This window comes from Squalius cephalus, assembly GCF_949319135.1.
Source record: "Squalius cephalus genome assembly, chromosome: 17".
Classification (NCBI taxonomy): Eukaryota; Metazoa; Chordata; class Actinopteri; order Cypriniformes; family Leuciscidae; genus Squalius; species Squalius cephalus.
Genome location: NC_137138.1, coordinates 34,769,443 through 34,780,999, shown reverse-complemented (window position 1 = coordinate 34,780,999; position 11,557 = coordinate 34,769,443). Strand labels below are relative to the sequence as shown.

Sequence of the window (11,557 nt, the reverse complement as noted above, 5' to 3'; positions counted from 1 at the left end):
TGAAGAGAATGAGTTCATTTTTATTGGTGCGAATACAAAAAACCTATTGTAACAAAATATAAACGACGTGAAGGCTGGTCGACGAAGGCCGGTGTGTTTCAGGAGTCCTTCAGTCACCGCTGCAGAAGAGAAGAGGAACACACACACACACACACACATTAATCTTCATCACATCAGGAGACACTGAAGGGTCATTCGGTCTCGTTCACTGCTAAAAATGTGATTTTGATTGTTTTTTTGTTGGTGAAAAATCTATAAATGAAGATGAAAGCTAAAATATTAAATGTCACAGATGTTTTGTAGAGGAGGGTCAAAATTATAATTTTCACCTGAGATTTAGAGACAAATTACATGGTGTAAAAATGACTTTAGAAAGATGGCAGCATCATAATTTTATTTTCACACAGAGATTGGTAGGTCTATTAGTGAAATCTGTTGACTATCAATCTTTGTTTCATTAAATGTCAACGGTGTCAGTTCAAAAATGGGGAAAAGCACTGTTATTTTCCTCAAGTTTGCATGGCTGTAACTCAAGAAGTATTACAGATCTCTTAATATCCTTTTAGATTTTGCTTTTTAACAAACTCTTCTTTTGGTATCCATGATTTTAAGGCCCAAGATGGTTCAATAGATATTGGGATCTCAATGCGGCTTCAAGAGTAAATTGTGCGCATCTTCAGCTTCTTATGTTATTTTCCTCAAGTTTGCATGGCTGTAACTCAAGAAGTATTACAGATATCTTGATATCCTTTTAGATTCTGGTTTTCAACAAACTCTTCTTTTGGTATTTTCATTTTAAATGACCTATATGGTTCAATCCTCGAGATATGGAGATCCCAATGCGGCTCCATGAGTAAATTGGTAAATTATATCCACATTTTCAATGGCTAAAAACCAAATGTGGTTCACTTTGCATACAGCTAATACTTTTTTATTTTAAAGAGGAATATCTTAACAACAAATAATGTTAAAACTAGAAATCAAAAGAAGAGTTTATTAAAAACCAGAATCTAAAAGGACATTACAATACAACAGCCTAATACCGAGACACCAAACATGACACACACACACACACACACCTGAAGGGAACTAACTGTTTAAAGGAAACTGCGCTGCTTTGTTTACATCCGTTACCAGGGAAACCGCACGTAAACTTTAACCCGCTGACGGAAATGTAAATCATTCAGATCAGGCATCTAGAATTATCCACCTATAATCTTATTTTGACTCATCCCTTCTCTTAAAACTAATTCAAAGAATGAAATGTGGATTTATCATTTTAAGAAACTTGTATGAGAGAGTACTTTGAATTATGAACATTTGGGCCGATAACAATAACATAAAAAAATGTCATATATCGGCTGATACTGATATGATGACCGATGTGTCATATATCACGCATCCCTACAGAATATATTAGATTTATTTCTTATGTGATATTTGGAAGAATGTTTCAGCTGTTGTTTATCCATACTATGAAAGCCTCCATAAGTTTTAAGATCCAAAAAGAACATAAAGGTAGTGTGAAGTTAAAGAGATAGTTCACCCAAAAATTAAAATTAGCCCATGATTTATTAGCCCACCCTAGGTGTGTATGACTTTCTTCTTTCAGATTAATATAATCAGAGTTATATTAAAACATGTCCTGGCTCTTTATAATGGCAGTGCATGGCTGTTTCTCTCTTGAAGTCCATAAAAGTGCATCTATATCCCTTTGGGTGAACTATCCCTTTAAACTGTGCAACTCTTCTGAAGTAAAACATGATCAGACAGATGTGCTGTATTGTCACGATACTCCTCAGCGTGCACAGATCTCGTGTGTGTGTGTGTGTGTGTGTGTGTGTGTGTGTGTTTACCCTCTGCTGTTGTTGTTTGATCAGTTCATCTCTGGTCTTGAAGACAGGAGCGTCCTCCACTACGATCCCCTCGGCCATCTCTCCCACCCTCTCCAGCAGATCTGGGCTATACCTGCAGATATACAGAGGAGATCATCAACACACACACACACACAAGTCTCTGGACTATACCTGCAGATACAGAGGAGAACATCAACACACACACACACACCAGTCTCTGGGCTATACCTGCAGATATACAGAGGAGAACATCAACACACACACACACACCAGTCTCTGGGCTATACCTGCAGATATACAGAGGAGATCATCAACACACACACACACACACACACACACACACACACACACACACACACACACCAGTCTCTGGGCTATACCTGCAGATATAGAGGAGAACATCAACACACACACACACACACACACACACACACACACACCAGTCTCTGGGCTATACCTGCAGATATAGAGGAGATCATCAACACACACACACACACACACACACACACACAGTGAAGTCCGTGAAGCGTTTCGCAGTGTTAAACTCAGTAATTACACCTCAAGTTAAATGGTGAGGTCAGTTTAAAAGTGGGGAAAAGGTTTTGCATTTACATTTTGTAATCATCATCATCATAGTGACATTTACTGCGTCAAAGCAAGAACACATGCTTGAATGAAATATGAAGTCTTGTAAACACAGTTCTTGCTTGCTATATATATACACATCACACACAAATTATGAACTGTGGTCTCAAATAAAACGAAGACTTTCATAAATGTCTGTCCGGGGCAAGTTGTCACAAATTTAGCATGTATTATAAATGTAAACAACTTATTAGTTACAATTTTCGTTAGTCAAAACAATGGTTTGGTATCACATTTTGGTGATATAATACTGTTTGGCGTTTCATAATGGTTTAGAATATAGAAGCTTGTTTTCGCCACGGAATTAAAAATAAAAGGTTAATTGCGACCTTTATCTCACAATTCCGACTACCTCACAAATCTGAGAGGACGAAAGGAATAAACTCGCAAATGCACGTGAGAATTGTGAGATAAAAAAATGAATCACAATTACCTAACACATAATATTATTATTCCCGTGCGCAAACACGTGACTCGCGGCCTGACCCCTGACCTGCAGCCCAGGAACACGTGATTGGCCCACACCATGGACAGCGCGAGCAGGTGGTCCACGCGAGGCTTCTCCTCGTAGTTTGAGATGTTTCTGAATAAAAACTCCCTCCTGGACTTCCAGTGCTTGTCGCTCTCGGAGACGCCGCGAAACGTCTCGATGAAGTCCGACAACAGCCGGTTCTGTCCGATGAAGTCTTCCACATCCGCGGCCGCCATGTTGGAGAGGTGACGTCACTCGCCGCGCTGTTCTTCTTCTCCTCGCTTTATTGGCGGTTGGCAGGGCAGATTGTGGAGCACTACCGCCACCAACTGACCTGGAGTGTAATAGCATCGATGGGAAATTAAAGGGGTGGTATAATGCCCTTTCCACAAGATGTAAAATAAGTCTCTGATGTCCCCAGAATATGTATGTGAACCTTTAGCTCAAAATACCCCACAGATATTTTTATATATCATGTTAAAGTTGTCACTTTTTGAGGGTGAGCAAAAACGCACAGTTTTTGTGTCTGTCCCTTTAAATGCAAATGAGCTGCTGCTCCCGGCACAGGGGGCGGAGCTTCAAGAGCTTGTGTCCTTTTACCTCACACACACATGCACTGAAACTTTTAGCCTTTTTACGTTCAAACCGGAGTCGAACAAAGATGGAGAGACTCAAGAAGAAGTGACAACATGTAGAAGCAACAGGACATTTCTGAATGGTTAGTTGATGAATTTATGTAGCTTATGTGTAGTTATCTATTGATTAGCATATTCTGTCATGATAATCTATAAATCGCGTTCCCGGGGGCGGGGTTTATGTAAATTCTAGGGTTTGTGATGTCACTAACCCGGGTAAAATAAAGACATGCTATGTTACACAATGGTGTTTTCTGGAAGGGACTAAAGAACAAAGGATTTTTATCAGCTGAAAGGCAGAATACAAATGTTTTTATTAAGTTAGATAGACATTATATAGTTTCAGGTTATGTTTTAGGGGCTGTTTACACCTGGCCACTTCATGCGTTTTCTCAGATCGGATAGCTATCCGATCGTGAAAAGACCAGGTGTAAATGCCCTCCGAAACGCATTCGAGGCTGATTTAAACCCGATCGCTCAAACCACTTCAGGAAGAGATCTGAGACGCATTCCAGACGAAACTGGACAAGAGTAAATGCATCTGGTTGTTGAAACCACATATGCAAATTGTACTCCTCCCAAAAATGCTAAAAAATAAACGTGTGAGAGCGTGTTATGGGCTATATGTCATGTTATAGCCAGATATGACGACGCTACTTCAACACGCATCACCACAGATGAGCATCTATTCATCAAGCCAACGTGCAAACTATCACAAATCAAAGTGAAAGTCATTCATCAACACACAATCATCTTCATTAAAAGTAAAGAAACGAAATGATCTTACCAGGGCTGTTGCTGCATCTCTCTTATTGTGGTCTTTGATTTAGAAATTTTAGCTGATGATCAAAAAAATGCAGCTCATATCAGTTGCTTTCGTGACGTGCACTCCATTAAATCTGCATATAGCGCGGGAATTGAAGATCGGATTTAAATCCGTTTCGCAAAAACACATTTATGTGACCAGGTGTAAATGGAATCGTTTTGATAAATCAGATAGCTATCCGATCTGAGGAAACGCATGAAGTAGCCAGGTGTAAGCAGCCCCTTAGTGTTGGCAACATGTCCCACACAAACTTATAATCGTCCCACATTTGGTTTGTTTGATGGTGGTGGTCACCCTAAGAACGGGTATTGCTCACAATTCATGTATAACTTTGATGAAAGGTTTTGATCCACTTCAAACCACCGTATATATTTTGCATATTGCATTATTCTCCCACTTTTTTTGTCAGAAGATTTTCTATTGACTTGATTTTTATTTTCTGCAGCTTATCCTTTAGTATTTGCCTTTCATTTTTATATGCTTTGCAGGCAGTGTATAAGGATTTGTTCAACAGTTTCTTGGTTACACTTATTGCACTTCTTTGTCGGATGCTTATATTGATTATAAGTAAATTGCCATTTAACCCTTTGTGTCCTGTGCAGAGGAAATGATTGATTCTTCTTTTCTTCCTGATATTGAAACCCAATTTCTGTTCGTGTGTTGGTCAAATTTATTTAAATAAAACGATTGTACTAAGAAGTTGAGTTTTTTTATTTAATATTTTATATTATTAGGGGATTTTATGGTACTATATCATATTTACGAAGCAGTTATAATAGATTTATTCACTTTTTGAGCAATACAAGTGTGACTGTTTGTTCCAGGACCTTTTAAAGTCTCACGTCAATAAATATATCCCTTAAAACTCATCTTTGATCACCAAAATTACATCTTTAAAAGTTTTTTCCTTGGAAAAAACATTCTTCATGCCTTAAAATATCTTGAATGTAACTCGACACCCTTGCCTCATTTAGCATTCGCGGCTCTATGAATATGCAAATGAGCCCCGCCTCCACTCACTCCCTCAGCTCAGAGATCCACTGGTTGACGATCACACGTTGATCTGATTGGTTACAAGGTAGTTTGTGACGTCAGAAACACCAGCGATTTCAAAGCATGTTTTTGAGACTGTCTTTGGTTCACTGCAGTTTTAAGGAGGAAATACTCAGCAATGCTGTCGACTTATGAATTTAGACATGCTTTGTCTTAAAGCAGATTAAAAACACCACATAGGCATATAAACAACATTAAAAGCTGGATTTTCACCACAGGGGGACTTTATCCTTTTCTAACTTTAACCAGCGTGTGGGTGAATTACTGCCACCTACTGGACTGGAGAGTGGATCGGAAGATTGGCAGCAAAAGAAAAAACATACAAACCAAAAAAGAAAAGAAAAAACAAACAAACAAAAACCAAAGACCTTCTATACTTTCTCTATCAGGCCTGTTTCTTTCAAGAATTTCATGAAGGATGCACTTAAAGTCACCACGAAATCAAAATGGACAATTCTGGTTATTATTGCAGTGTTTAGTCTAAATGATTTATCGGTGCACATCATTATTGTGTTAATAATGTTGAATGAGAATAAGTTCCTCTTGCAGCATCTCTTCTCTTCTCTGATGACGAGGGCGGGGCTATAACCTGTCACTCAAATGAGATCAGCCAATAGCAAACCACAACCATCCAATCAATTCCCCACGGACTAAATCAAGCCCCGCCCACATTAGTTCTTGTTCCAGAAGCTTTTCACTCAGATATACGACACAATAAAGGAGAAAAGACAAGTGCAACTTCATTCATTGTGTGCAGTGATCTGAACCAAAAGCAAAGACAACAATACAGTATATAGTAGGAAGATATGATATATTTTTTATTTATTTATTGCCATAACAAACAGGTTGTCTGGAATTTTTCTTGGTGAGCTCATCCACAATTATAACAGAGACACACACAAAAAAAAACATACATACAAACATACATACTGTATATAACCCAAGCGTTACAAAGAATTAAATACTGATGCATAAACACCAGAAGAGTTAAAATAAGGTCAGTTATGATGACAAGTCAGTTACCAGGTTAATAATCACAACAGGCATATTCTCAAATGAAAATGAGGCGTGAGGAATAGACGTACAGTTGTTTTTACATTGATGTTTTCTGTCACCAGAACATGCATTTTCAGTGAACACGACCCATTGGACAGACTGATGTATTTTTTTCACAACTAAAATGGATAACACTTTACAATAAGGTTCATTAGTTAACATTAGTTAATGTATTAACTAACATGAACTAACAATGAGCAATACATTTGTTACAGTTTTTATTAATCTTTGAAGTTAGTTAATAAAAATCCAGCTGTTCATTGTTTGTTCATGTTAGTTCACAGTGCATTAACTAACGTTAACAAATACAACCTTTGATTTCAATAACGTATCAGTAAATGCTTAGTAAAACTAAGATTAATAAATACTGAAGAAGTATTGTTCATTCTTAGTTTATGTTAACTAATGAACCTTATTGTAAAGTGTTACCCTAAAATGTTTAATAATTCATAAAATCAGGTTTATTCTTTTGTTTCCATAAGCAGGATTTGTGCTCTTCTTCATATGCATGTCTGGTCATTATTGTAACTCACAAGCTTACAGTGTGATAGACACTGAAACAGACTGCTATGGCAAAATAATGGGCCGTTGTATGTGTAAATCTGATGAGTCGTCAGCTCGGTCAGGCAAACGCTATAATTTGGTGCACAAATGTGCTTCTGTTGCAAAACTGAAAGATTATTTACAACAAGCATTACAGTCTAGCATGACTCATATTTAGCCTTCGAACTATACTGAAAAAAATTATAAATGCCACACTTTTGTTGTTGCCCCCATTTTTCATGAGCTGAACTCAAAGATCTAAGACTTTTTGTATGTACACAAAAGGCCTATTTCTCTCAAATAATGTTCACAAATCTGTCTAAATCTGTGTTAGTGAGCACATCTCCTTTGCCGAGATAATCCATCCACCTCACAGGTGTGGCATATCAAGATATCAAGATGCGGATTAGACAGCATGATTATTGCACAGGTGTGCCTTAGGCTAGCCACAATAAAAGGCCACTCTAAAATGTCCAGTTTTATCACACAGCACAATGCCACAGATGTCGCAAGTTTTGAGGGAGCGTGCAATTGGCATGCTGACTGCGGGAATGTCCACCAGAGCTGTTGCCTGTGAATTGAATGTTCATTTCTCTACCATAAGCCATCTCCAAAGGCTTTTCAGAGAATTTGGCAGTACATCCAACTGTCCTCACAACCACAGACCACGTGTAACCACACCAGCCCTGGACCTCCACATCCAGCATCTTCACCTCCGAGATCGTCTGAGACCAGCCACCCGGACAGCTGCTGCAACAATCGGTTTGCATAACCAAAGAATTTCTGCACAAACTGTCAGAAACTGTCTCAGGGATGCTCATCTGCACGCTCGTCGTCCTCATCGGGGTCTTGACCTGACAGCAGTTCGTCGTCGTAACGAATTGAGTGGGCAAATGCTCACATTCAATGGCATCTGGCACTTTGGAGAGGTGTTCTCTCCACGGATGAATCCCGGTTTTCACTGTACAGGGCAGATGGCAGACAGTGTGTATGGCTTCGTGTGGGTGAGCGGTTTGCTGATGTCAACGTTGTGGATCGAGTGGCCCATGGTGGCGGTGGGGTTATGGTATGGGCAGGCGTATGTTATGGACAACGAACACAGGTGCATTTTATTGATGGCATTTTGAATGCACAGAGACACCGTGACGAGATCCTGAGGCCCATTGTTGTGCCATTCATCGACGACCATCACCTCATGTTGCAGCATGATAATGCACGGCCCCATGTTGCAAAGATCTGTACACAATTCCTGGAAGCTGAAAACATCCCAGTTCTTGCATGGCCAGCATACTCTCCGGACATGTCACCCATTGAGCATGTTTGGGATGCTCTGGATCAGCGTATACGACAGCGTGTTCCAGGTCCTGCCAATATCCAGCAACTTCGCACAGCCATTGCAGAGGAGTGGACCAACATTCCACAGGCCACAATCAACAACTTGATCAACTCTATGCGAAGGAGATGTGTTGCACTGCGTGAGGCGAATGGTGGTCACACCAGATTCTGACTGGTTTTTGGAATATTCTTAAAAATATTCTTAAATATTATTGGACATATACATACATACCTATATGTACTGAACAATATTTTATTTTTACATGCAATTATTAAATTTCTGTACTAATTCTAACCACACATTAAATAAACCTATTGTACCTAAAAACTTCAGGGAGCCAGGGCGAACCTGACAGTTCAGGAGGCCAGGGGGAACCTGACAGTTCAGGGGGCCAGGGCGAACCCGACAGTTCAGGGGGTCAGGGCGAACCCGACAGTTCAGGGGGTCAGGGCGGACCCGACAGTTCAGGGGGTCAGGGCGGAACCAACAGTTCATGGGGCCAGGACGAACCTGACAGTTCAGGGGGTCAGGGCGGACCCGACAGTTCAGGGGGTCAGGGCGGAACCAACAGTTCATGGGGCCAGGACGAACCTGACAGTTCTGGGGGCCAGGGCGGAACCAACAGTTCAGGGGGCCAGGGCGAACCCGACAGTTCTGGGGGCCAGGGCGGACCCGACAGTTCAAGGGGCCAGGGCGGAACCAACAGTTCAAGGGGCCAGGGCGGAACCAACAGTTCATGGGGCCAGGGCGAACCTGACAGTTCTGGGGGCCAGGGCGGAACCAACAGTTCAAGGGGCCAGGGCGAACCTGACAGTTCAAGGGGCCAGGGCGGACCCGACAGTTCAAGGGGCCAGGGCGGAACCAACAGTTCATGGGGCCAGGGCGAACCTGACAGTTCTGGGGGCCAGGGCGGAACCAACAGTTCAGGGGGCCAGGGCGAACCCGACAGTTCAAGGGGCCAGGGCGAACCCAACAATTCAGGGGGCCAGGGCGGAACCAACAGTTCAAGGGGCCAGGGCGAACCCAACAATTCAGGGGGCCAGGGCGGAACCAACAGTTCAGGGGGCCAGGGCGAACCTGACAGTTCAGGGGGCCAGGGCGGACCCGACAGTTCTGGGGGCTAGAGTGGAACCAACAGTTCAGGGAGCCAGGGCGAACCTGACAGTTCAGAAGGCCAGGGCGAACACAACAGTACAGGGGGCCAGGGCGAACCCAAAAGTTCAGGGGGCCAGGGCGAACCTGACAGTTCAGGGGGGCAGGGCGGAACCAACAGTTCAAGGGGCCAGGGCGAACCTGACAGTTCTGGGGGCCAGGGCGGACCCGACAGTTCAAGGGGCCAGGGCGAACCTGGCAGTTCTGGGGGCCAGGGCGGAACCAACAGTTCAGGGGGCCAGGGCGAACCCGACAGTTCTGGGGGCCAGGGCGGACCCGACAGTTCAAGGGGCCAGGGCGGAACCAACAGTTCATGGGGCCAGGGCGGAACCAACAGTTCATGGGGCCAGGGCGAACCTGACAGTTCTGGGGGCCAGGGCGGACCCGACAGTTCAAGGGGCCAGGGCGGAACCAACAGTTCAAGGGGCCAGGGCGAACCTGACAGTTCAAGGGGCCAGGGCGGACCCGACAGTTCAAGGGGCCAGGGCGGAACCAACAGTTCATGGGGCCAGGGCGAACCTGACAGTTCTGGGGGCCAGGGCGGAACCAACAGTTCAGGGGGCCAGGGCGAACCCGACAGTTCAAGGGGCCAGGGCGAACCCAACAATTCAGGGGGCCAGGGCGGAACCAACAGTTCAAGGGGCCAGGGCGAACCCAACAATTCAGGGGGCCAGGGCGAACCCGACAGTTCAGGGGGCCAGGGCGGACCCGACAGTTCTGGGGGCTAGAGTGGAACCAACAGTTCAGGGAGCCAGGGCGAACCTGACAGTTCAGAAGGCCAGGGCGAACACAACAGTACAGGGGGCCAGGGCGGAACCAACAGTTCAAGGGGCCAGGGCGGAACCAACAGTTCAGGGGGCCAGGGCGAACCTGACAGTTCAGGGGGCCAGGGCGGACCCGACAGTTCTGGGGGCTAGAGTGGAACCAACAGTTCAGGGAGCCAGGGCGAACCTGACAGTTCAGAAGGCCAGGGCGAACACAACAGTACAGGGGGCCAGGGCGAACCCAAAAGTTCAGGGGGCCAGGGCGAACCTGACAGTTCAGGGGGGCAGGGCGGAACCAACAGTTCAAGGGGCCAGGGCGAACCTGACAGTTCTGGGGGCCAGGGCGGACCCGACAGTTCAAGGGGCCAGGGCGAACCTGGCAGTTCAGGGGGCCAGGGCGAACACAACAGTACAGGGGGCCAGGGCGAACCCAAAAGTTCAGGGGGCCAGGGCGAACCTGACAGTTCAGGGGGGCAGGGCGGAACCAACAGTTCAAGGGGCCAGGGCGAACCTGACAGTTCTGGGGGCCAGGGCGGACCCGACAGTTCAAGGGGCCAGGGCGAACCTGGCAGTTCAGGGGGCCAGGGCGGACCCAACAGTTCAGGGGACCAGGGCGGGACCCGACAGTTCAGGGGGCCAGGGCGGACCCGACAGTTCAAGGGGCCAGTGCGAACCTGACAGTTCAGGGGGCCAGGGCGGGCCTCACAGTTCAAGGGGCCAGGACGGGCCTCACAGTTGAGGAGGCCAGGGTGAACCCGACAGTTCAGGGGGCCAGGGCCCAGGGCGAACCTAACAGTTCAGGGGGCCAGGGCGAACCTGACAGTTCTGGGGGCCAGGGCGGACCCGACAGTTCAAGGGGCCAGGGCGAACCCAACAATTCAGGGGGCCAGGGCGGAACCAACAGTTCAGGGGGCCAGGGCGAACCTGACAGTTCAGGGGGCCAGGGCGGACCCGACAGTTCTGGGGGCTAGAGTGGAACCAACAGTTCAGGGAGCCAGGGCGAACCTGACAGTTCAGAAGGCCAGGGCGAACACAACAGTACAGGGGGCCAGGGCGAACCCAAAAGTTCAGGGGGCCAGGGCGAACCTGACAGTTCAGGGGGGCAGGGCGGAACCAACAGTTCAAGGGGCCAGTGCGAACCTGACAGTTCAGGGGGCCAGGGCGGGCCTCACAGTTCAAGGGGCCAGGACGGGCCTCACAGTTGAGGAGGCCAGGGCGA

The 11,557-nt window shown here is 45.5% G+C and overlaps 1 protein-coding gene across 2 annotated transcripts; it reads right to left on the bottom strand.

Moving 5' to 3' along the window:
- Positions 1 to 3,237, bottom strand: cdkn2aipnl (CDKN2A interacting protein N-terminal like). 2 transcript variants are annotated; one of them, XM_079847184.1, is made up of 3 exons: positions 2,995 to 3,237; positions 1,858 to 1,968; positions 1 to 123 (listed from the first exon to the last, which is right to left on the bottom strand). In XM_079847184.1, exons 1-3 carry the CDS (start codon positions 3,207 to 3,209, stop codon positions 114 to 116), a joined length of 336 nt encoding a protein of 111 aa, XP_079703310.1. In that variant the 5' UTR covers positions 3,210 to 3,237; the 3' UTR covers positions 1 to 113. The 2 variants fall into 2 exon arrangements, with proteins under 2 accessions (XP_079703310.1, XP_079703311.1); XM_079847185.1 differs by having other exon boundaries at positions 1 to 119; positions 1,857 to 1,968; positions 2,995 to 3,234.
- Positions 3,238 to 11,557: the final 8,320 nt, after the last annotated feature.